At 35.0% G+C, this 27,783-nt stretch overlaps 1 protein-coding gene across 6 annotated transcripts in view; it reads left to right on the forward strand.

The window, feature by feature from the left end:
- Window positions 1-27,783, forward strand: part of CCDC91 (coiled-coil domain containing 91) — a 377,326-nt gene that overhangs the window by 232,413 nt on the left and 117,130 nt on the right. For 4 of the 6 annotated variants that reach the window (XM_047741685.1, XM_047741684.1, XM_047741683.1 and 1 more), the window contains exons 9-11: window positions 21,091-21,153; window positions 26,332-26,424; window positions 26,531-26,599. In XM_047741685.1, the coding sequence (XP_047597641.1) occupies window positions 21,091-21,153; window positions 26,332-26,424; window positions 26,531-26,599 (225 nt within the window). The remainder of the gene's footprint in view (window positions 1-21,090; window positions 21,154-26,331; window positions 26,425-26,530; window positions 26,600-27,783) is intronic. The other 2 variants (XM_047741686.1, XM_047741688.1) reach the window with 1 other exon arrangement.

Raw genomic sequence — 27,783 nt, forward strand, 5'->3', positions numbered from 1 at the left:
TTTTAGCATTTAAGTGTTCCTACCAGTATATGTCTCCAGCAGTTTTCTGCTGTCGGGATTTGCCTGTCACTGTAGATTTTGGGGGTGGCAGTTTGCCTTGTCACCATTCTCTGATGAAACTAAGGCATTGATCTTTAGTTTGTTTGTCATTTTTCTTGTTTTAAAAATTAAAGTGATGATTTCCAAGCTCTTTACATGTCATGCTGAAACCAAGAGTGTGAATATATGTTTTCATTATTGACTTTAGCAAATTTTAGTGATCAAACCTTTTCTTAGATTAAAAGCTTCTTTTGGGGGTGCCTGGGTGGCTCAATGGGTTACGCCTCTGCCTTTGGCTCAGCTCATGATCTCAGGGTCCTGGGATCGAGCCCCTCATCGGGCTCTCTGCTCAGCCGGTAGCCTGCTTCCCCCTTCCTCTCTGCCTGACTCTCTGCCTACTTGTGATTTCTCTCTGTCAAATAAATAAATAAAATCTTAAAAAAAAAAAAAAAAGGCTTCTTTTGAAGACTTTGCTAATAAATAAGACCAATAAAGGTATAGGATGTCTAGTACTCTATTGGACAGAATTTGAAAACTATTTGTCCCAGCTAGTAAACTAAACAGAACCAGGGCTGTACCCTTTGGAACACTATTGTCAGGCATTCTTTTACTGCTGTTACTACTCAATATTGTACTTTTGTTATATGATGTGCTCATTTATGTTTGTTCACAGTATTTACTGTGTGCCCTCATGTACTTCATAGAAATATAGTTTATTTCATTTTATTTATTTCAGAAGGAGAGGAGATAGAGAACATAAACATGAGCAGGGGGAGGGGCAGAGGGAGAAGCAGACCTCCCCGATGAGCAGCCAGCCTGATGCAGGGCTCAATCCCAGGACCCTGGGATCATGACCTGAGCCAAACAAAGGCAGATGCTTAACCCATTGAGCACCCAGGTGCCGCAATATAGTTTATTTTAGAGGGAAAAAATAGAGTACATTGTATTTTAAAATATGTGCTTTATGTAACTCTGTAGTGTAAAATGGTTTGAAGAAATTCCCCTTCTTATCTAGGGAATATGTTTATCTTGCACAAAGAAGAGAAAGAGGCATTGTCTTTTTCTTTTCTACATTGTTTGCCTACATGGATGTGTAATCTTTTAAGAAAATATTTCAAAGGTGTTTGATGTGATCACTTCATTTACTATCTAAATATAGTAATGATATGATCTTTCCCAAGATGTTATTCACCAATTTTTATTTTGTGATAATTATAAGATTTGTGTGAGAAAATTGTCAGGCCTTTCTTAAGTCTTCTTACAACTTCAGAGTCTTAAAGCTCTCAGCTAAATCTTGAGGAAGGGGGCTGGTGTCTGATATATAATTCTTTTTATTGACTTTCCAAGTTCTGTCATATATATGCTTCTGACCTGTGTTTCAACTGAACCAGTAATTTAGTCCATTACTGGTCTGTGTAAATCTTACCCACAGCTATTCCAAGGTGGTTTTGGGTCTAACGAGTGGTTGTGTTGATGTCCAGCAGGAAATCTTGCAAACCAGATGATTGGTGTGGTTCAAACTGTAACCTGTAAAGCATCTGGTCAGGTTGCACTTAGGAGAGTTATTTAATTAGTTTCCCAATAATATTTGTGTACAATTTTAGGTGACCACTACTACTTTGTCTTCATCATGGTTCAGAAAAGACAGTGCCTGTTGTTATCAGAGTCAGATATTAATCCAGTACTCTTATTTCTTTAAGTTACCTTGGACAGTCATTTTAATACTGCTAGAACTTCTCTGAACACTAGTATCTATAATGATACCATAAACTTAAATTAAGAACTTTCAGTGTACTAGGTACTGTACTAGAAAGTTTTTTTTTAAATATAGAACATTCTCTGAATTCAAGAAAAAAAAGTCTTATTATGTGAGGACATAAAAAGTGAATTATAATGCGTATAATAAATAATACACTAAGTGGTAGAAAACAATACTCTGAGGTTACAGATAAGAGAGTAAGCAATTCTTCCTAAGATTTCAGGGAAGAGTTAAGAAGGTGTAACATTGTAATGGCATTTGAAAGAGTGGCCTTTTACTGGAGGAGAAAGTAAGGGTATTGTAAGTAGACAGAAATAGTATGAGTTCAAATTAGTACAAAAGTGTGTGTGGTATTTTTTCTTCAAGTTTACTGAAGTATAATTCACATACAGTAGAATCCATCTATTTTAGTGAACCATTCTTTGAATTTTGACAGACTTAAAAATTTGCAACCATGTAAATCAAGATTAAAAATGTTCTCATGAGCTCCCTAAAATTCTCTCATGCCCCGTTATAGTCTATCTGTATATGTATTTTTATGTATATCAAGTAGAATTTTTGAGGGAAAAAATTATTTGGCCTTACTTCGCTGATAATGAATAATTTGATCCTGTGTGGTATAATTTACCAAGAATTTTTTTCCTAGCCTTCCACATTTGGGTTATTTGGATGGTCAAGTTAATTTAGGAAACACTATTATGAAAGTTAATCACTTAAAAATTTATAGGCATGTAATATTTTTAATTACATTACAATACCTGTTACCATTAGTAAGGAGAAATGATGAAATTTAAAACTGTAATGTTGAATACACTGCCCTTTTTTTGTGATTTTATAAAGGCCAAGTTATGACAGTAGAACAAACTGATGATTTTAGAAGGAGATGATGGAAATAGAACAATGGGACAAAATAGCTAAAATGAGTGTTATGATATACACACAACACACTTAATGAAAATAGTATCTAAATACGTAGGATTTATTCTGTCAGTCATTCTTAGCACATCCATTTGTAATTTGCAAAAAGCAATATATTCAGTACCCTAAAGAAGCCCACAGTCTGGAATGAGACTCTGATTTCTGGTATTATATTTACATAAAACATTATTAGCAAAAACATACATATACATTCCATTGAATTTACTATAAAGAAACTGTGTATATATTTAGAAAGAAACCTAAGATGATGTATATAGATTCCGTTAAATTTCTCTATATGAAAATATTACAAGAATTCACTACTTAGAGGCACCTGGGTGGCTCAGTCCGTTAAGTGCCTGCCTCAGGTCATGATCCCAGAGTTCTGGGATCCAGCCCCACATCGGGCTCCTTGCTCAACGGGGAGCCTGCTTCTCCCTCCCCCTCTGCCTGCCTGCCACTTCCCCCCTGTTTGTGGTCTCTCACTAACTCTCTCTGTGTGTCAAATAAATAAATAAAATCTTAAAAAAAAAATTCACTACTTAAAGGGTAACGAATTTCATTACAGGATAGATACTCCACTAGTGATTTCCACTGTAATGAAGTACATATTTAAGTGTTGTGGTAAAAATTATTTTATACCCTCTATTTTCTGTGAAAGAGAATGTTCTGCCCATGCCAGGTGTGTGTCCTGTAGTTTCTGAGCCCTATAGTGGACTGTGACAGATGTGTGTGTCTAATTAGCATAAAATTGTATTTAAATACAAAAAAATTTCCCAATTATGACATTTTAAAATTTCTCATAATTTTTGGTTCCTAATTATTACATTGTGGCCAGAGGGTAATGTTTATATGACAGAGTATTTGAAATATAATAATTACCCACTATTTGGCAAATTTTCATAATGTTTATGTATGCTTGAGAAATTGTGTATTTCCCCACTATTGGTTTAGTGTTACATATATATCCATTAATCAAGCATGTTATGTTCAAATTTTTTGTCACCATGCTGATTTGTCACTGCTTGACCTGCTGATTATTGTAAGAAATGCATTAAAATCTCATACTATAATAATAGGACCACCAGTTTTTCTTTGCAGTACTGTTGGTTCTTGCTTTATATATTATGAGGCTATGTTATTTAAATTTATTCTATATTCCTGGTATCATTTCATAGTGATGTCTTCATTCTAGGAATTCCTTTTGCCTAAAGTCTATTGTCGATATTAATATGGCTAAGTTTTGTCTTGGTTAGAATTTGCCTAAAGCTCTTTACAATTCATTAGTTATCAGTCTTTGGGGTTTCAGTATATCTCTTATATGGTGGATGTAGCTGGATTTTATTGTTAATATGGCATGACAATCTTTTTCTCTTAATTAGACTTTATTGTTTTAGAGATATTTAATATTCACAGCAAAACTGAACAGAAAGTATGGAGAATTCCCACATACCTCCTGTACGTGCACAGTCTTTCCTACCATCAACATCCCATAACACAGTTGTACGTTTGCTACCATCAGTATTCTATTCCTGTAGTATCTATATTGATACATTTTTACCATCAGAAGTCTGCAATTTACATTAGGATTCATTTTTGATGTTCTTTAGGTTTAAACAAATATATAATGACATGTATCTGCCACCGTAGTATCATTCAGAATGGTTTCGCTGCCCTAAAATTCCTCTGGTTTCACCTTTTCATCCTCCCTTCCACTCTAGCCCTACTAACCACTAACATTTTTATTCCCTCCATAGTTTTGCATTTTCCAGAATGTCATATAGTTGGAATACTGCAGTGTGTAGGTTTTTCAAATTGACTTCTTTCACTTGGTTGTATGCCTTTAAATGTCCCCCATGTCTTCTCTTGGCTTGATAATGCATCTTCTTTTGCACTGAATAATACTTTAGTGTCTGAATGAAGCACAGTTATACATTCAGCTACTGAAGGATATCTTGTTTTTCTCCAAGTTTTGGTAATTATGAATAAAGCTGCTATAAATACTTTGTGCAGGTTTTTTAGTGGGCATACATTTTCAGCTCATTTGGGTAAATAGCAAAGGATGAGATTGCTGGATTGAATGGTAAGAGTATTTTTAGTTTTATAAAAAACTGCCCAACTGTCTTCTTGTACCATTTTGCATTCCGACCAGCAATGAGTGAGAATTCCTGCTGCTCTGCAGCCTCACCAATATTCATGTTCAGTGTTTGGGATTTTGACCATTCTAATAAGTGTGTAATGATATCTTGTTTTAATTTTGTAATCTTCAAATAGCATATGATGTTGAGCACTTTTTCATATGCTTATATATCATCTGTGTCTTTGTTCAGGTGTCTCTTTTGGTGTTTTACTATTTTTTCAATCACCTTCTTTATATTCTTATTTTTTGAGTTTTAAGTGTTCTTTATATATTTTGCTTAACAAGTCCTATCAGATGTGTCTTTTGCAAATATTTTCTTTTAATATATAGCTTGTTTTATCATTTTCTAGATAATTCTTTCTCAGAGTAGACATTTTCAGTTTTAATGAAGTCCAGCTTAATGTTCTTTCATGGATTTAAATCACCATCATACTCAAGGTTTTACAGGTTTTCTCTTATGTCAACTTCTAGGATGTTCATAAATTTTGTATCTTACATTTGGGTCTGTGATCCATTTTGAGTTAATGTATGTGAAGCGGGTAAGGTCGAAGTTTTGATTTATATTTTTCACATGAATGTTCAGTTGTGCTAGCACCAATTGTTGAAAAGACTTTGTTCCATTGTACTATTGCCTTTGCTTCTTTATCAAAGATCAGTTGACTTCAGTTACAAGGTTTATTTCTGAACTCCCTGTTCTGTTCTATTTTTTAAAATATTTATTTTTTTGTTAGATCGGGAGAGAGGCAGAGGGTGTGGGAGAGAGGAACCCCAAGCAGACTCCTTGCTGATCACGGAGCCCAGTGTAGTGTTCAATTTTGACCTGAGCCGAAATCAAGAGTCAGACGCTAAACTGACTAAGCCACCCAGGCCTTCTGTTCTTTTCTGTTGTTCTATTTATCTGTTATTTTTTTGCCAACAGCCACACTCTCATGATTACTGTAGTTTAATATCAAGTCTGGAAGTCAGATAATGTCAGTCCTCCAGCTTTGCTTTTCTCCTTCAAAATTGTGTTGGCAATTTTGACTTTTTTATAAAAATCATTTCTTCCAAGTCAGGCCTAGTGGTAACAAATTACCTCAATTTTTGTTCGTTTGAGAAAGCCTCTATTTCTCCCTTGCTTTGGCATGATAATCTCAAAATGTAATTTTAGGTTTGTGTTTTTTTTCTTGTTACTTCAAACATTTCACTTTATTTTCTTCTTATTTACATTGGTTTCTGAGGGTAAGTTGGATGTGATTCTTATCTTTGCTCCTCTGTTAGTTAGATGTTCCACCAGCCCACCCCTGACTTCTTTCAGAGTTTTTCTTTACTTTGTTTTACATCAGTTAGAATTAATATGTATAGGTTTCATTTTGGGAGGAATTCATTCTTTGGGGGGAATATTCCTGGATTTGTTGTTTAGTGTCTGACATTAATTTGAAGAAATTCTTAGTCATTATTGCTTGAAATATTTCTTCTGTTTCTTTCGCATTTTATTCTCCTTCTAGTATTTTAATTAAATGTATGATACACATTTGTAGTAGTCCTACAATTCTTGGATAATTCTCTTGGGGTTTTCTCTTTTAGTCTCTCTCTCTCTCTCTCTCTCTGTCTCTCTCCTTTTTCCTGTTTGCTCTCCAAGTTTGGAAGTTTCTATTGACATATTATTGGTACTGAGTTGTATGAGTCCCTTGTATATTTTGGATATTAACCCCTTATCAGATGTATGCTTTACAAATATTTTCTCCCATTCTGTAGGTTTCCTTTTTATTGTTCTCATTTGTTTCTTTTGTTGTACCCAACTTTTGGTCTTATGTAGTCTCACTTGTTTTGGTTTGTGCTGTTGCTGCCATTAAAAAAAAAAAAAAAAAAAGTAATTTCTAAGATTAATCATGTTAAGGAGATTTTCCCCTGTATTTTCTTCTTTTTTAAGACATCAGTTATTGCATTTTAGTTTTTAATCCATTTTTAGTTAATTTTTTGTGTATGGTATATGCTAAGGGTCCAGGTTTTATTCTCATGCATGTGAATATACAGTTTTCCCAGTACCATTTATTGAAGAGACTATCCTTTTTCCACTGACTGTTCTTAGCTTTTTTGTCAAATATAAATGATTTTATATAAATAGGTTTATTTTTGGGCTCTTGATTATATTCCCTTGGTATGCGTGCCTATTTTATGCCATCAGCATATGGTTTTGATTACTGTAGCTTTGTAATATAGTTTAAAAACGAAGTGTGATGCACCACTTTTGTTTTTTTGTTTGTTTTTTTTTTTTTAGGTATTGTTTTGACTATTCAGGGTCTTTTGTGGTTCCATAAAATTTTAGAATTGTTTTTCTGAAAAATGCCATGGAATTTTGATAGGAATTGCTTTGAATCTGTTGATGGCTTTGGATAGCATGGACATTTTAACAATATTAACTCTTCCAATTCATGAACATGGGATATTTTCTTGTGTCTTCTTCAAGTTCTTTCATCAATGTCTTATAATTTTTTGTGTTCATATATTTCATGTTGTTTAAATTTATTTCTAAGTATTTAATTGTTCTTGATGCTATAGTAATTGGGATTGTTTTATTTCTTTAGATAGTTCCTTGTTAGTGTACAGCAGCAGAACTTAGTTTTGTATATTTGTTTTATCTTGCAACTTTACTGATTTCTATTTTTTTTTTAAGATTTTATTTATTTGAGAGAGGAAAGAGGATGGGATAATGAGAGGCAGAAGCAGAATCCCCACTCAGCAGGGAGCCTGATGTGGGATTGGATCCCAGGACCCTGAGATCATTATGTGAGCTGAAGGCAGACACTTAACCAACTGAGCCACCAGGCACCTCTTTACTAGTTTCATTTATTATAACACTTCTTGGTGCCATTTTAGGATTTTCTAGATGTAAGTTTATGTCATCTGCAAACAGTGATAATTTTTCTTCTTCCTTTCTAGTTTAAATGCTTTTTATTAATTTTTCTTACCTAATTGTTTTGACTAGAACATCCAGTATTATGTTGAATAGAAGGGCTGAAAGCCTTGTCTTATGTCTGATCCTTGTCTTATTTCTGAAAGCTTTCAGCCTTTCACCATTGCATATGGTGTATGCTGTTAGCCATGAACTTTTTATATATGGTCTTTTTTATGTTGAGTTATGTTTCTTCTATATTCAAATTGTCATGTGTTTATCATGTTTATCATGATAGTTTTTAATCCTGTGTTTATATGAGAATATTTATTGTTTTTAATATGATAGGTGTTTATCATGTTTATGTTTATCACAATAAGTGTTTATCATGAAAAGCTGTTGAATTTTATTAAATGACTTTCTACATCCATTGAGATGAAATTAAAAGTGGATAGCATTGGGGCGCCTGGGTGGCTCAATGGGTTGAGCCGCTGCCTTCGGCTCGGGTCATGATCTCAGGGTCCTGGGATCGAGTCCCGCATCGGGCTCTCTGCTCAGCAGGGAGCCTGCTTCCCTCTCTCTCTCTCTCTCTCCTCCTGCCTCTCTGTCTACTTGTGATCTCTCTCTGTCGAATAAATAAATAAAAATCTTAAAAAAAAAAAAAGTGGATAGCACTGGAAAGTCCTTCTGTGTAGGTGTGTTCTTGGTAAAATTTTTTTTAAAATCACAATAAACTTATTTTTTCTCATTCTCCTAGAGTAGTTTTGCTATACATGTAATTCTAAGTAAATACTAATTACTATTTTTATAGGTGATTAATTATTTCTTTATGGCTGCTGATACAGAATCTCTTTTTGCTTTGAGTTCTGCTTTTTCACCTAATACTACTTGGTGTGAAATTTTTTAAAAAAATGTTTATGTTATGTATTGGGTTTTAATATGGAAAATTGCTTCTATCTCATTCTCTCTGTTATTTCCCTCCAGAACTCTAATATAATATGTTAAACTTTCTTGATCTGTCATCAATATCTCTCATACTTCTCTAGCATATTTTTAAATTTTTATCTGTGTTCTTTCTTGTGCAGTCTCTTCACATCTGTCTTATTGTCCTTACTTTTCTGCATAAAATAAAACTTAAGCCAAACATTGAGCTTTAACTTTCAATTAATGTGTATTTCATTTTCATATTCCTTATGATTTTTTTCTAAGCATATATATGTTCATTTTATGTCTTATCTCTTACTCATACTTTTGACACTTTAAAAAATAGGTTAAATGGGGGGGGAGTCAAGATGGCAGAGGAGTAGCAAGCTGAAATGACATCAGGTAGCAGGATATCAGCTAGATAGTTTATCAGACCATTCCAAACACCTACAAATCCAACAGTAGATCCAAGAGAATAAGAGCAGCAATTCTAGAAACAGAAAATTGACCACTTTCTGAAAGGTAGGACCTGCGGAGAAGTGAATCCAAAGCGGCGGGAAGATAGACTGCGGGAGGAGGGGCCAGCTCCTGGCAAGCAACGGAACACAAAATCAGAACCTTTAAAAGTCTGCTCTACTGAGGGACATTGCTCCAGAGGCTAAGCGGGGGTGGAGCTCTCACAGGGACAGTGTGGTGTCAGGTCCTGCGGGGTCACAGAAGGATCGAGGGTGTCTGAGTGTCGCAGAGCTTGCAGGTATTAGAGCAGGGAAGCCAGCTACAGAGACGGAGCTGAGGAGTGATCTCTCAACTCGGGGCTACCTTAAACTGTGCACACACTGAGGCCACTGCTCTTTGAGCAGGGACCCCACAAGTGGCAGATCTAGGGAGACACCACTGGAAGAGTGGCAGGGATCTGCTAGGTTTGAAGACTCCAGGTGGGGCTGTGTGCCAGAGACACTTGGTCACAGGCTGGGTGAGCTCGGAGCGCGACGGGAGGCTAGGGAGATGGGAGTGATTGAGCACTTTTCTCCGAGGGTGCACTGAGGAGTGGGGCTCCGAGCTCTCGGCTCCTCTGGGCCGAAGATTGGGAGGCCACCATTTTCATTCCTGTCCTCCAGAACTCTTCAGAAAGCATTTAGGGAACAAAAGCTCCCCAGAGCGAACCTGGGGCAGATTACATGCTCTGGCCCCTAGAAGGACTGTGCAGTTCCACCTCGGGCAAAGACACTTGAGAATCACTACAACAGGCCCCTCCCCTAGAAGATCAGCAAGAAATCCAGCAAGACCAAGTTCACTTACCAAGGAGAATGGCGGAATTCCAGAGGAGGGGAAAGCAAAGCATGGAATTCATGGCTTTCTCCCCATGATTCTTTAGTCTTGCGAAGTTAGTTTTTTAAATTTTATGTTTTATTATTCTAATTTTTTAACTTTTATTCTTTTCTCTTTTAACGTTTTTTTAACTAGTTAATCTTAACAATACCTTTCATAAGAAAAAATCTTTTTGAACCTTCATTATTATAGTTATATTTTATCCTTCATTGTATCTAACTTAATTTTTCTATACACATAGGGTTTTTTCTTCTAAAAATTTTTGGGATACAACTTCTTCTAGATCTAATAGATCTAGATATATATATATCTAGATAATCTAATAGATCTAATAGATCAAAATATACCCTAAATTTAGCACATGCCTCTGTTCTAGTCTCCAGGCTGAGCAAATTTTCTCCACTTTCTTTTTCTTTCTTTTCCTAACCAACTTATATTATCAACTCCTTTTTTAGAATTTTTTAAAAATTTTCATCTTTACTGTCATATTCCATTCCTTCATTGTGTTTACCCTTATGTGTGTGTGTGAGTGTGTGTGTTTATGTTTTTCTTTCTTTAAATTTTTGGGAGGTAGTTTCTTTTAGAGATGAAAATACTCCCCAAATTAAGTGGGTGGCTCTGTTCCATTCACCAGTTTAATATATATTTTTTCTTTCTCTTTTTTTCTTTAAATTTTTTTTAACTTCTTTTTACCCCCTTTCTTTCCCCCACGATTTGGGGTCTCTTCTGATTTGGTTAATGTACAATTTTCTTTGGTCGTTGCCACCCTTTTGGTATTTTATTCTCTCCTTCATATATTCTTATCTGAATAAAATGACAAGGTGGAAAAACTCACCACAAAAAAAGGAACAAGAGGCAGTACCAAAAGCTAGGGACCTAATTGATACAGACATTGGGAATATGTCAGATCTAGAGTTCAGAATGATGATTCTCAAGGTGCTAGCTGGGCTCGAAAAAGGCATGGAAGATATTAGAGAAAACCTGTCTGGAGAAGTGAACTAAAATCTAGTCAAGCTGAAATCGAAAAAGCTATTGAGGTGCTATCAAAAATGGACGCTCTTACTGCGAGGATAAATGAGACAGAAGAGAGAATTAGTGATATAGAAGACCAAGTGACAGAGAATAAAGAAGCTGAGCAAAAGAGAGACAAACAACTACTGGACCACAAGGGGAGAATTTGAGAGATAAGTGATACCATAAGACGAAACAACATTAGAATAATTGGGATTCCAGAAGAAGAACAAAGAGAGAGGGGAGCAGAAGGTATATTAGAGAGAATTATTGTAGATAATTTCCCTAATATGGCAAAGGGAGCAAGCATCAAAATCCAGGAGGTACAGAAAACCCCCCTCAAAATCAATAAGAATACATCCACACCCCATCATCTACTATGTAAAACTTTACAAGTATTAGTGACAAAGAGAAAATCCTGAAAGCAGCCCGGGACAAGAAGTCTGTAACATACCATGATAAAAATATTAGATTGGCAGCAGACTTATCCACAGAGACCTGGCAGGCCAGAAAGAACTGGCATGATATAGTCAGAGCACTAAACGAGAAAAATATGAAGACAAGAATACTATATCCAGCTAGGCTATCAGTGAAAATAAGAGAGATAAAAAGCTTCCAGGACAAACAAAAACTAAAAGAATTTGTAAACACCAAACCAGCTCTACCAGAGATATTGAAAGGGATCCTCTAAGCAAAGAGAGATCCAAAAAGTAGTAGATCAGAAAGGAACAGAGACGATATACAGTAATAGTCACCCTACAGGCAATACAATGGCGCTAAATTCATATCTCTCAATACTTACCCTGAATGTAAATGGGCTAAATGCCCCAATCAAAAGACACAGGGTATCAGAATGGATTAAAAAAAAAAACCATCAATATACTGTCTACAAGAAACTCATTTTAGACACAAAGACACCTCCAGATTTAAAGTGAGGGGGTGGAAAACAATTTACCATGCTAATGGACATCAAAAGAAAGCTGGGGTGGCAATCCTTATATCAGATCAATTAGATTTTAAGCCAAAGACTGTAATAAGAGATGAGGAAGGACACTATATCACACTCAAAGGGTCTGTCCAATAAGAAGAGCTAACAATTTTAAATATCTATGCCCCTAACGTGGGAGCAGCCAATTATATAATCCAATTAATAACAAAATCAAAGAAACACATCAACAATAATACAATAATAGTAGAGGACTTTAACACCACTTTCATTGAAATGGATAGATCATCCAAGCAAAAGATCAACAAGGAAGTAAAGTCCTTAAATGACACACTGGACCAGATGGACATCACAGATATATTTAGAACATTCCATCCTAAAGCAACAGAATACACATTCTTCTCTAGTACACCTGGAACATTCTCCAGAATAGATCACATCCTGGGTCACAAATCAGGTTTCAACCGGTAACAAAAGATTGGGATGATTCCCTGCATAATTTCAGACCACAGTGCTCTGAAGCTGGAACTCAATGACAAGAGGAAATTTGGAAAGAACCCAAATACATGGAGACTAAAGAGTCTCCTTCTGAAGAATGAATAGGTCAAGCAGGAAATTAAAGAAGAATTGAAAAAATTCATGGAAACAAATGATAATGACAACACAACAGTTCAAAATCGTGGGATACAGCAAAGGCAGTCCTGAGAGGAAAATATATAGCGATACAAGCCTTTCTCAAGAAACAAGAAAGGTCTCAAATACACAACCTAACCCTACACCTAAAGGAGCTGGAAATAGAACAACAAAGAAAGCCTAAACCCAGCAGGAGAAGGGAAATAATAAAATTCAGAGCAGAAATCAATGACATAGAAATAAAACAAAACAAAACAAAACAAAAAACAAACAAAAAAAACAATAGAACAAATCAACGAAACAAGGAGCTGGTTCTTTGAAAGAATTAGTAAGATTGATAAACCCCTCGCCAGACTTACCAAAAAGAAAAGAGAAAGGACCCAAGTAAATAAAATCATGAATGAAAGAGGAAACATCACAACCAATGCCAAAGAAATACAATTATAAGAACATATTATGAGCAACTATGCGCCAGCAAATTTGACAATCTGAATGAAATGGATGCATTCCTAGAGACATATAAACTACCACAACTGAACCAGGAAGAAATAGAAAACTTGAACAGACCCATAACCAGTCAGGAGATTGAAGCAGTCATGAAAAATCTCCCAACAAATAAGAGCCCAGGGCTAGATTGCTTCTAGGGGATTTCTACCAAATATTTGAAGAAGAATTAATACCTATTCTCCTGAAACTGTTCCAAAAAATAGAAATAGAAGGAAAACTTCCAAACTCATTTTATGAGGCCAGCATTTCCTTGTTCCTAAAACCAGACAAAGAAAATTACATCATCAGAAAAGAGAATTACAGATTAATATCTTTGATGAACACAGATGCAAAAATTCTCACCAGAATACTAGCCAATAGGATCCAACAGTACATTAAAAGGATTATTCACCACGACCAAGTGGGATTTATTCCAGGGCTGCAAGTTTGGTTCAACATCCACAATATTAATAACAGAAAGAACAAGAACCATATGATACTCTCAATATATGCTGAAAAAGCATTTGACAAAGTATAGCATCCTTTCTTGATCAAAACTCTCAAAGTGTAGGGATAGAGGGTACATACCTCAATATCATCAAAGCCATCTATGAAAAACCCACTGCAAATATCATTCTCAATGGAGAAAAACTGAGGGCTTTTCTGCTAAGGACAGTAACACGGCAGGGATGTCCATTATCACCACTGCTATTCAACATAGTACTAGAAGTCCTAGCCTCAGCAACCAGACCATAAAAAAAAAAATTAAAGACATCCAAATCGGCAGAGAAGTCATCAAACTATCACTCTTTGCAAATGATATGATACTTTATGTGGAAAACCCAAAAGACTCCACCTCCAATTTGCTAGAGCTTGTACAGGAATTCAGTAAAGTGTTAGGATATAAAATCAATGCACAGAAATCAGTTGCATTCTTAATTCCAAATGGCTGATAATATCATACCATAGACTAATAGGGTCAGATTTGAGCACTAGGATTAAATATTTACCCAACAAAATATATCTAATCCAGATTTTCCCCTATGCCTGTGTCTTTCTGTACCTTGTAAAATTTAACAACAAAAAAAGAGTAAATTACTTGTGAAAAATCTTCATTTTCACAGCTTCTCAGTTTTTTTCTAAAATATAGATGAAATGTATGTTAGATTATTTATTTTTGAGTATTTTAAGTACATTTTAGTCCTGTCCACCATTTTTCCCTTATAGATCAGTTATGATATTCCTACTGCCATTTCAGGACATTCTGTTTTTTGTCTTTTGAATTTTATTAGAATGGTAGTAATTTAAAAAGGATAGTATTCTATCCACCAGTCTCCCAATAAAATAGTGTTCTTTTTCTTATGATCCCTTTCAATATTTATTCAAGTACTTATAATACTACAGTTATAATAATGATGGCTTTAGATAATCTTGTGGTTTTTCTTCAATTGTATTTTATAAATATACATTTATATAATTATATAAATATAAATATATTTATAAATATAATTCCATATATTTTTTTAAAGATTTAATTTATTTGACAGAGAGATCATAAGTAGGCAGAGAGGCAGGCAGATAGAGAGGGGGAAGCAGGCTCCCTGCTGATGCACAGCTCGATCCCAGGACCCTGAGATCATGACCTGAGCCGAAGGCAGAGGCTTTAACCCACTGAGCCACTAGGCTCCCCTAAACATAATTCTATATTGATGCATAGTTTTATGCTTAATAATCATATGATGCTCCTTTTAGTTGACATACTATCGTTTCTTATACTGAACCCATTTGTTGGACATTTTAAATTTTTTGGCTTTTGTACTTTTATAACAAATTTCACTGTATCTTCTTGTATATTGTTTTTATTCTTTTGCATTATAAACAGTCTCCTACTATTGTACGAAATGTGTTTTTGAAAATACACTAATACTGATTAGTAAGTTTACCTAATATAAGAGTTTTCATTTCCCTGACATCTAAAAATTATGAGATCAATAATTATACCTTACCTTTTTAATTCATTTTTATATACCTCATCTTTATAGACAGATTACTTAGTTGTAGTATTTCAGTATTAGAAACTTTGTGTAGACTGTCTTTACTTCACGGAGTATCCAATTAAGGGCAACAATTCATTCATTTCAACAAGTTTAATGATTTCTATTTTATCATAATTGCATTTGTTTGATGAAACATATATTCCTATCACTTACATCAACACTTATTTTTCCAAAATTTTATATGTATAATATAATGTGTGTATTATATGTGTATATATATGTGCACACATACATATACATACACAAAATAAAGATAAAACTGAATTTTTGACATAAGAAACACAATGCTAACTGTAAGAGCTGTGCTCCTGATATTGATTTTTGTCTAGCAGATCCTCATTCTGCAGTAAATCAGAATATTCTTTTGTTAGCTTATTTCTCAAAAATGTCTGATTCTAACTAGTTTAGGGACATTACTGTACAGAGTATAAAAGTGGAGGTTATAAAATTGACAAACATGAGAAATTGAGAGCTAACCATTGGTATTTTCTTTTTTTTTTTTTAAAGTTTTTTTTTTTTTTTTTTTTTTTGACAGACATATCACAAGTAGGCAGAGAGGCAGGCAGAGAGAGACAGGAGGAGGAGGCAGGCTCCCTGCTGAGCAGAGAGCCTGATGTGGGACTCGATCCCAGGACCCTGAGATCATGATCTGAGCCGTAAGGCAGAGGCTTTAACCACTGAGCCACCCAGGCGCCCCCTATTGGTATTTTCTGATGATAAATTTTAGGAGCAGGATGCACAGACCAGACTTGGGGACAGTTACTATGGTTATCAAATTGGTTCCTGAAAAGTACTACACCTGTTGTATTACGTTTTTTAGGAGGTGCGGATAAATCTGTTTCTTTTTTCTTCTTTTTTGCTAAGGGGAGTATCTTATATACATGTGTTGTTTATTTCATATGTCCATTTGAAAGGCACTCTTTGTTGAAGCAAGCTCATTGTATTGTGCTTAGGCAAGTCAATGAAATAATAGGATTCAGATGTATTTTCAAAAGCTATTTCATTTGAAAATGGTGAAGCAGAAATATTCTACTTAAACTTAGGATTGGGACATATCTTTGGCATTTAATAATATGTACACTATCCAAATATAGAAACCTCATTATGGAAGTATAAACCAGTCTTACTTTTTTTTATGCTGATGTATCACTCAATTTTTGTCTCATTTCTTTGTATTTGTCCCTTAAAGGCAAATAACTTTTTTACTTACATTTTTTCATGCCTATTAGAAATATGTCTGTTTAGGTGAAATAAGTGTAGTGTAGCTTGTATTATAATTTTATTTTATTCACTTTAAGAAGTTTATTGATATTATTGGACTTGTGGTAACTGCTATGAGTAGATTTAATCTCATAGTTTATCTTTTTTAGGTTTTCTTTCTAAACAATATTTAATGTGTTGGTCCATGAATGGGTGAAATGTCTCTGACTCACTTTACATTAAGACATTTATTAAGTTTATTCAGTGTCTGTAAAGTCATGTTAAATGGAGGAATATACGAGCTTGTGCTTTAAGACTTTCCTACCAGACCACTTGATCTTGTTCAGTGTTTGTGCTTTACAGAAAGTGAAAGATGATGCTTCTTGGGTTTGCATTACAGAATATATACTAAACACACCCACGCACATACCCCACGTATAAAATAAGGTGATGTTTGTGGACCTGTCATAAATAGATAATTGTATATCTGAACAAGAGCTTCTGTAACTGCTTAGTCTAACATTTAATATATAAAACACTCTCCATGTGTGATTGTGATTAAATCTCTTTATAATACCTCTTGTGACTCACATTCCAAGAAAGAAGAGATTTTTAAATATTTTTTATAGGAATCAAGTAAAAACCATATAACCTCCATATTTATATTTTGAGTCTGCATCAAACATTTTTCACTTGGAAGAACTTCTTCCAAGAGGAAGAAATAGCATAATCTATTTCTGAATGCCTTTTGTTTTAGGCTGAATTTCAAAGGACTGTCCTTGATACCTTTGCATTAAGCATCTAATCTGTAAGATTAATAGACCTGTTTAGTTTGCATTTTTTTAATATTATAAAAACTCTAAAATTTCAATTTTTATGAATCTGTCAACAGAATATTTTAGATAAGCAAAATGTAGTAAACTCTTCACTGTTCCTAGATGAGATTTCCTGGTATAGATTTCAATTAATTTTCATAGTGTCTTTTAAAATGCATAAAGGTATGTCTTGAAATTTTGACGGAAATTCCTCTGTGTTTGGTTATAAATATTTGACAAGAATCTTATGATTGCATGTTGCCAGTTGGTTCAGCTTTGTCTCTGAGTTATATAACAAATGTGTCCAGAACATCCCCACGTTGGAATGGTCAGCTAGTAAGGTGCAGAAGAAAGTATTTATCATTCCTCATATCATCAAAAACCTTGTGAGCCATTTCTAGGGTGCTGGTACTTTTGGACAATTAAGGAATTCTGTATTGAGGCAGAAGGCAGATGTAATACAAACAATCTCCAGATACGCTTTATACTTTATTTAGATAGAATAAAGAAAGGATGAAATCTTTTTGGCCCAGCTGTTTCTTAACATTATAATTTCTAGCTTATAGTGATTAAAGTCATCCAGAGAAGAAAGTCATTTGGCCCAGAGAGGAAAGTCATCCCTGCTTTTGCAGAGTCTCAGACAAGAAACAAACCTCAAGTCCAGTACACTTTCTACTGCAGTCCTATAAAGGCTGCAAAAAGACCTCTAGTCATTTTCCTATTTGTGCTAATAATACTATTAATAGTTGAAAAGGTGTAGTAGGGTATTAGAAGTAGAAGTAGCATTTGTAATGATATTCAACATATTACAGAAATTTTTTAAAAAATCACAATGAGATATCATTTCCAATTACTAAGATGACTATAGTAATAATAAGAAAAAAGGAAATAATAAATATAGAGAATGTGGAAAGATTAGAATCCTTGTACATTGCTGTGGGAATATAAAATGGAGTAATCATAGAAAGCAGTTTGGTGGTTCCTCAAAAAATTAAACAAAATTATTATGTGACCAAGTACTTCTACTAATAGATATATACTCAAAAGAATTGAAAACAGAGACTCAAAATACAGTTTTATATATGAATATTCATAGCAGCAAATTCTAGTAGCCAAAAGGTGGAAACACCCCAAGTGTCCATCAACGAATGAATAGATAAAACAAAAGTGGTGTATGTACACGGTGGATTATCATTCAGCCATAAACAGGAATGATACTCATATACATACTACAACATGGATGAGGCTTGAAAACATTTTGCCAAGTAAAATTAGCCAAACAAAAATATGAATACTATTTGATTCCACTTATGTGAAATGTCTAGAATGGGCAAATTCTTAGAGACAGAAAGTAGGTTGGAGGTTCCCAGGAGCTGGGATGAGGGGCAATAAGTCATTGCTAATGGGCGCACAATTTCTGTTGGGAATTATGAAAAAATTAAGAGACAATGGTGATGGCTCCAAAGCATTGTGAACGTAATTAATGCCACTTGTCTACTTTAAAAAGGTTAAAATAGAACATTTTTGTTGTGGGGCACCTGGGTGGCTCAGTTGGTTAAGCATCTGGCTCTTGATTTTGGCTCAGGTTATGATCTCAGAGTTGTGGGGTGGAGCCTGCGTCAGGCTCTGTGCTGAGCTCAGTCCGCTTCAGATTCTTTCTCCCTCTCCCTTCCCCTCAGCTCCACCATTCTCTCTCTCAAATAAATAGTCTTTAAAAAAGAAGACATTTTTTTTGTTGTTGCACTTATATTTTACCACAAAAGAAAAATGGAAGTAGAAGTAGCAGTTGTAGTAATATAATAGTATCTTATACATTGCTTAGTGTTCATCATGAGACATGTACTCTATAGTTATATTTTTTTCTGTTCTGACTTGTCATTTAAAATTTGTGTGTTGTATTTTTTTTTGGGGGGGAGGGGTTCATTTTTATTTATCTATCCATCTCTCTCTCTCTCTCTCTCTATTTATTTATTTATTTATTTCCAAAGCCTAAAAGTTATTTTGCAGTGAGAGGAAAAATTCATTGTTAATGTATTCCTTGAAGATTTTTTTTCTTACAATAGTTCTATAATTGAAATGTAAGGAATTGATTCATGGATTGTCTTTTAGATATTAATATTCGTGAGGGCACCATCCCTAGAAACTAGTACATTATCCTGTGTTGGTAGGCATCAAGCAAATATTTCTTGTATGCATATTTGAAAAAAAGCATGAATTTATACATTTACATATAGATGTAGAAATTATGTATAATTTATAAGTTGATACATAAAGATAAACTTTAATGTAGGAAAATTTAATATAAAAATAAGACATTAAAGTATGTTGTTGAATTTCTACCTTAAAGATTGATCATCTAAACAATTTTTAACAAGGAATAATAGAGGGGCGCCTGGATGGCTCAGCAGGTTAAGCCTCTGCATTCAGCTCAGGTCATGATCTCAGGGTCCTGGGATCAAGCCCCATATCTCTGCTCAGCAAGGAGCCTGCTTCCCCCGCTCTGTGCCTGCTGCTCTGCCTACTTGTGATCTGTCTCTCTCTCTCTCTGTGAAATAAATAAATAAAATCTTTAAACAAAAAAAGACAAATATTAACAAAAAAGGAATAATAGAAAATGAACATCCACAGGATACTGCTCACATTTTCTACTGAAGTTCATAACTCTAACAACTAAAGATTATGAACACTTAAAGTAGGTACTATGCTTTATGAAAAACATTTCATGTATATGATCATTTAATCATCAGAAAAACCCTATAAACTGGATTCTAATCCTCACTTTCAGGAGATCATACTGCATCTCATATTTAAAATGTCAAATACCACGTTTTGTGTCCTTGGATTCAGAGTTGCTACCGTTACCCATTGTGCTCAAAGTATAGCAGAGTGGTCGTGGTCGGATTTTACAGAGAGGGTTTGGTCTCACTCAAGTCTGGAAATAGGAAATACAGCAGTCATGTTGAGAACAAATATCCATTGCAATCTTGATTTATATTGAAATAAGAAAACAATTTAAGAAGTTTCAAAATGGAATGTCTAGAGCAGCTGCTTTTAGTCTTGGATCATTTTTCCCTAGATTCAGGTGCTCTGACAGGAGTAGAGCCCTGATTATAAGGTCTACCTGTTAGCAATACCCACGGAAATGAAATTGGTATGGATTATAAAAGTTAACACTCTATTTTACTGAAAGATATTTTTGAAATTATTATTGAAAAAGGGTATGGATGTTCCTTCTGAGGCCTTTATGTTTGAGCAGCAACTAATTTTTTATATGAAAAAAAATTCCTCGGGCACCTGGGTGGCTCAGTGGTTAAGCCTCTGCCTTCAGCTCAGGTCATGATCTCAGGGTCCTGGGATCGAGTCCCACATCGGGCTCTCTGCTCAGCAGGGAGCCTGCTTCCCTTCCTCTCTCTCTCTCTCTCTCTCTCTCTCTCTCTGCCTGCCTCTCCGCCCACCTGTGATCTCTCTCTGTCAAATAAATAAAATAAAATAAAAAAAAAAGAAAAGAAAAAAAATTCCTCTTCATAAGTGAACTTTATTATCATACTTTTATCAGCTATTTGACAGGAAGTCTAGTTAACATTTTTGAGTATCAGATACATTACCTGCATTACATCATTTAATTTTCGTAACTGTGAGTTTGGCATAATTAGCTTTACATGATAAAAGAAAAAACAGACGCTTAGAAAAATTTAAGTTGTACCTTTTATAAGGGAAGAACTAGTGATTGATTCCAGATCTGTCTGATTCCACTGCCTGTGTTTCAGTCAAACATGATAACCACTACACTATGGGAATAAGATTCTAATGTCTGTATTAATTATAATGAGATATGTTCCCTCCCAAGGAGATGCCCCCAAAATACAAATGGAACAGAAGAATGCCTTTTTTTGACCTTACAGAAGTACCATAATACAGTTTTTGTAATTGTGGCTTATATGTTTATCTATTCTTTCAGAAAAGTCTCTTCCCTGAAAGTATGTGTGTCTTTGAGAAGAAGAAAATGTGTTGGCTGATACAGGTATTGATTGCTGAGTCAAGTTTTTGGCTGTGTGTATTTCTTGGGATTCCAGTGGGAGAGATTCAGCTACCTAAATAACCTACAGTCTTGCCCCCGCCCCCCATAAAAGTTAATTTGTCAAGAATGAGTCCCCTTTCCTTCTAGTTTTTGTGATCTTGCCATCCCCATTACATTCTGTTAAGGGGCCAGATACAAGAATTGGGGGAGAAGAGACATATCATGACCAGCACATAACTATAAGACTAGGTGAACAGTACCAGTATATGACTGAAACTCAGAAAGTCAAAGAAACAGTCCTTCGAGATGTAACAGAGCCCTTAGTTGTATGTTGATTCTAGATAATCTAGTGTAAAGTCCATGGATTTTCTATTCAGCTCTTACTGGGTCCCAGTTTTAGTTTAACTATTAATTAGTCCTGTGAATGTAAGCAATTTATATAACCTCTCTGAAACGCAGTTTGAAAATCTGTCAAATGTAATTAATAAGACATTTCTGGGTTGTTGTGAGGGTTCCCAGTAAGACTTGTAAAGTTCCTAACACAGTGCTTGGCACGTAAAGTTGAGTCAGAAACTCAAATGTAATTCAGTGTTTTAAAAAGTGATTCTAGGGGGCGCCTGGGTGGCTCAGTGGGTTAAGCCTCTGCCTTCAGCTCAGGTCACTATCTCAGGCTCTCTGCTCGGTGGGGAGCCTGCTTCCCCCCAACTCTCTTTGCCTGCCTCTCCGCCTACTTGTGATCTCTGTCAGATAAATAAATAAAATCTTTTTTAAAAAAGTGATTCTAAATCTAGATAAATACGGTGAACTGAACATGCTCATCTCTTCTACCTTCTCTACCTCTTTTCTCTCAAAAATCACTAAAATGACACCAAAAGAAACCAAAACAAATAAATAAAAGCAATAAACTAACGGGGATAAGATACAGGCAAATCTCACTGACTCAGCAGAGGCTAACACGTTGTAATCTTAGACTGTTGAGGTGAAACCCTTATGAAACAAGCTGCTCTGTCCTACAAAACCCTAGAATGCCTCAGGAAAAAGGGGCACTGGGTACGGTGGAGCTTGAAAAGCAGGAGGAATGGTTGAAACTTTCCATCCACATAGTTCTTAATTCAGATACTTACTGTATACCGTAGCAGGACAAAGGAGTAGTCAGACTTGCTAATTTGACCTCATCAGGCAGGAACTAAAAACTGGGAGATTATCCCAAAATCCACCTTATAGTTACCTTTTTACCCATACCCTCTTCGCCCATATCCTACCAGTGAGAAGATTGGGGAATTTTTTTTCTAGGCAAAAAGAGCAGCTTAAGAGAAAATGGTGCTACATAGACCTGACATTTGGGAATTGCCACCACAACCATGAAGAAGCCAGCTCTTCGCAGTTCCTGTGAAGCTTCCCCACATACACAGAATTTCCTACCAGCGTTTTTGTGTCTGAGATTTTCGTACGCATGGATTTAAAAAGATGACCAAACATTGGAGAAACATCTTAAATGAGAAAATTACTGACTCAAGCCACCCCCACAAAAAAAAAGGAACTTTGAAAAAAAAAAAAATAGATAATGTGGAAATAGAAGGGCCCTTGCCTTTACCACCCATAACTATATTCAGTGCAGTCAGAAAGAGGAAGAAAAACAGAAAAGATGCAACAAAAATTCCCATTTTCAAACAGGGAGAATGATGAAATAAACAGCCATGCTTGGCTCATAGCAGATACCAAATATTGTTGGTATCCCTGTGCCAACAGTGGAACAGTTTCCTTGGTTAGTTGCTCATCCAGTCCATGATTCCGTTCTCTGGAAGAATCTACCTTGTCTTTTTTCCTACTATTGATCGTCAGTAGTCAACTATGGTATAATTTTGTATTTTCTTTCTGGAATACAGTTTGAGGACATGCATCAAAATATAAACTATGCTCAGTCATCAACCTGCCAATAACAACTCTAGGAATATTTAATGAGGCCATAATTATATAAGTTCCCAAGGTGCATGCACAAAAATCAAGTTTTTTTATAAGTGGGACTTGGTAAAATATATAATTAGTGTAATAAAAATAATAGCATAATTATGTTTCTGTAGAAATAACAATACTGTTGAGTTGAAAAAGGCTGTGGTAGTTATAAACTTAATATATAAAATGTATACATCTAGCTGTATATTTACATACACAGAGAGCCCTCCAGAAGGATGTTTGCCTCAATGGTTGTCATTTAGGTGATAGAACTCTGGGTGATTTTTTACCACCTGACACTTTCATAAGAATAACATATTTTGCATTTCCGTTGTTCTTGATTAGCTACTTGTAAATTATTCATTTGATAAATTAACTTTAATTTTAAGAGTTAACATCTCTCATGCCATTCAGCGTCTTTCTGAATCCTCTCTCCTTATATTACTTTTTTTCAGAAAATCATCTTATTTTAATGTTCTGAAAAAAGAATCAGAAGTATATGTTAGTCAAATTATTTTAAAGATTTTATTTATTTATCTGACAGAGAGAGAGGAGTGAACGAGAACAATCAGGAGGAGTAGCAGAGAGCCCTGCTTAGCAGGGAGCCCAATGCCTGGCTCAGTCCAAGGAGCCTGAGATCATGACCTGAGCCAAAAGACAGATGCTGAACCAACCTAGCCACCCAGGTGGCCCTAGTCAAGTGCTTTTAAAACCAAATGCAAGAGGCGCCTGGGTGGCTCAGTGGGTTAAGCCGCTGCCTTCGGCTCAGGTCATGATCTCAGGGTCCTGGGATCGAGCCCCGCATTGGGCTCTCTGCTCAGCAGAGAACCTGCTTCCTCCTCCCTCTCTGCCTGCTTGTGATCTCTCTCTGTCAAATAAATAAATAAATAATCTTTAAAAAAAAATTATTTAAAACCAAATGCAAGTGAGGCCTTACCTGACATACAACTTGTAGCTTTTAGATATTGGGTAACATCAGGGCAATGCTGAGGCCACATTTAGCTAATAGGTAATTATTACTGTTGATAATGAGTATACTGATACGATCATTGCCAAAGTAATTCATTAGAGACCTGGCAGTTTCATAACTTCTCTAAATCTCAGGCCACTCATCTGAAATGAGGAAGAATATTGCCTGATACAGCAGTTTGTTGTGGATTTAATGTGGTACCACTACATGTAAAGCCCTTTTAACAATCTCTGAAACCTGAAAAATGCCCCCAAAACATCAGCTATCATGACCTGTATGTATAAGAAATTCAGTAACCTAATTGTGTTTTCTCAAGCAGATGGATGATTTTACTTAAAGTATCTTTTATGTAGGATACTTCTTTCCAATGGTAATTTTGAGTTTATTCTTATAGAAGAAAGCTCAAGAGTAGTCTTCTGTTATAGTGTACTGTCAGAATGAAGAAATAATGATCAGGAATGAATTTTCTAAACACTACGTTGTCATTTCAGCTAACATACCCTCTTTAACTAGTTCTTGGACCACTGGAGAAACTTGGCCTACTCACAATTAATTACTTAATGATTTCCATTAACCTGTCTTATTAATGTAACAGTTCTTTTTAAGAAGAAGTGATTTTCAAAGTTATTAATGACTCTGAAAACTTCGTTGTTTAGTTTAATTCTTATAGCTTTTATTGGTTTTCTATTTCGTTATGTTTACCCCTACCACAAAGCCTAAACTGAATATTTTTGGTTTCATACGGGAATTGTATTTATCATTTCTAAATCTAATTATTTGCCTGGTATAACATTTTTAAACTTTTTTCTCGTGTGTGTATTTGAAGGAGGATTACGTTTTTTTTTTTCTGATTCAGTGACATTTATGTATATCTAGACTTAAAAGAATATGAAATTCAAGTCTCAGAACTTAGCATATGATAACGTCTACTGATTTGTCAGCTGCTTTTCCCAAATTGATATGGTACAAATAATTTCTCATAATCAAGTTGTAATTTGTATCACAGTTTGGATTTTTTTTTTAATGAAAAAGCACATCATGTAATTTTTCTTATTTTCTTGAAAAATAAAGGTAAAAAATAAATTTATATTTAAAAATAGGAATAATAGGGGCACCTGGGTGGCTCAGTGGGTTAAAGCCTCTGCCTTCCGCTCAGGTCATGATCCCAGGGTCCTGGATCCAGCCCTGCATTGGGCTCTCTGCTCAGCAGGAAGCCTGCTTCCTCCTCTTTCTCTCTGCCTGCTTCTCTGCCTACTTGTAATCTCTGTCTGTCAAATAAATAAATAAAATCTTAAAAAAAATAGGAATAATAGATTCTCTTAACTAGACATGGCTGTTTGGTCACTTACTCTTCATGTGGACTGTTCCCTAAAAAATATTTAACTCAGAACAACATTGAAAGACATAGATCCATTTTAAAATATTGGATATTCAATTAAGTTCATATTTAAAGAGGCTTCAAAATCAGAGGAATTGGAGAAAATGTTCTTCTTTGCCCGTTAGTAACTGAATGAGAAATCTTTGTAAGTAGAAATATATATATTCTTTTTGGTTTTGTTTCCTCATAAAAGCACTGTTCCAGAACAAGTATCTGGCTTCTCTCTGTTGAAGATACTGATGATACAAAAGTTGAATTTTCTTGGAAAACTTTCAATTCCAAGTGCCCAATCCATGAAAACTGGCTAATGGCTGTGTGTGCTTTTTTGCTAGCACACTGGAGTAAAAGTAAATACATGAATTCCGTATATTGTAACATTAGCTATCACATAAATAAATTCCTGTCACTGTTTTATTTTCTGAATCTTAGAGTGAGAACAGTAAATAACCTCTCCATTTCTTTAACAATGCTTTACTAGAAACACAAATAATGTTATGATCATTCATCAAACATCAGTTATTTGTTTGCTTCTTTTGCTGTAGACTAATAACTTTAGTGAGTAGTTTTTCTAAATTTAATTTTGATTAAAGACATTTTATCATTTTCTGATTTATTTTCCAATTTGGACTAGTTGTACCTAAGTTAGATCTCATGTCATGTATGTTGCTGAGTTTGGGGCCACCAAAAGTTATTTTGCGCTGATTGGAAAAAGATGAATGGGGGTTTTTTTTGGTAAGTCTTCGTTTCAGCAATCTACCCATTGTTTCCTCTAGTGACTACTTCAGTGCAGCCAGGCCAGTGAATTCCACGAGCTATACTCCTTTTTGATAGATTATTGGTCTCAGAGCCGTAATCATAGTCCGTTTATCTTTCCTTGTAGCATCAGAGGCTCCTTGAAATGCTAGATACAGAGAAGGAACTGCTGAAAGAAAAAATAAAGGAAGCTTTGATTCAGCAGACTCAAGAACAGAAGGTAATACTTTAAGTTTGCTCAGAGTGTAGAAAGAATGTGTTGTTACCTCAAATAATTATCTCAAACAATACATTTACTGTCTACCCAACTGTCTTATCATTTACAGGAAATACTGGAAAAATGTTTGGAGGAAGAAAGGCAAAGAAATAAAGAGGCATTAGTATCTGCTGCAAAGGTATTTCTGTCTGTAATATTGGGTTTCTTTCTAAGTAAGTGGAATTTAAACACTGACTTCATTAGTGGTGTCAATCTACTTTTTTGGTATAAGTCAATCTACTTTTTTTAGTATAAAACCTCATTACAGAAAAACCAGAGTTTTTTTCTTTCTTGTTTTTCCTGTTAAATTTAGAATTCTGCTATATGTATTATGGTTACATTTACATTACACAGGACTGGAATGACATCAAAATACTGCAGATTTAGATAATTATTGTTAAAAGAGAATATATGTTGTGACCCTCATAAGTACTTGGTATTAACAGTTATCATCACAAATAACGTATGTGTATATAAGTATATATTTGTAGAAAAGATATGTGATTTTTTTTTAAAGACTTTATTTATTTATTTGACAGAGAGAGATCACAAGCAGGCAGAGAGGCAGGTAGAGAGAGAGGAAGGGAAGCAGGCTCCCTGCTGAGCAGAGAGCCCGATGCGGGGCTCGATCCTAGGACCCTGAGATCATGACCTGAGCCGAAGGCAGCGGCCCAACCCACTGAGCCACCCAGGCGCCCCAAGATATGTGATTTTTAAAGCCAACTTTGAAATACTTCTAAGTAGTGTATCCGTAGATATTAAATATAATATGCCAACCAAACATAGCACTAACTTTTGAGATTTGGATTTAGATTTAAATTTAGTAAGCAAATATTTTGAAAATTTCGTATTTGCACATCACCGTGCAATGTGATGACTGTGATTTTGTCTTAAAGAATTTACAGTCATATAAGTTATTACTTACTACCAGTAAGGCATGGCAGAATGCATTAAGTTATTATGAGTATATAGATAGTACTTCTGTGCCAGGAGTTTTTAACAATAAATTACTTTTGAAAGTAGCTTGAAGGGTAGCTAGTATTCTGAGTTGTGAGTCTGATTTTATTCCATAGATAGGGGCAGACACATTGAAATTTTTGAGTGTAGGTATGACATAATGATAATTTACATTAATTTGGGGGAAATTAGAGGCAAGGAAAAAAGTTAATAGAATGTATCCAAAGTCTGTATAAAAGATAGTGAGTGGCAGAAGTAAAGTAGTAGTAATAAAGGAAAGAAATAGACAACTTCTAGAAATAGGAGATGGAATTATCATATATTTTGGGGGTAGATAATATAGAAGGAGGCCAAGTTGGGAACTGC

The sequence above is a fragment of the Lutra lutra genome, chromosome 8 (assembly GCF_902655055.1).
Source record: "Lutra lutra chromosome 8, mLutLut1.2, whole genome shotgun sequence".
Lineage (NCBI taxonomy): Eukaryota > Metazoa > Chordata > Mammalia > Carnivora > Mustelidae > Lutra > Lutra lutra.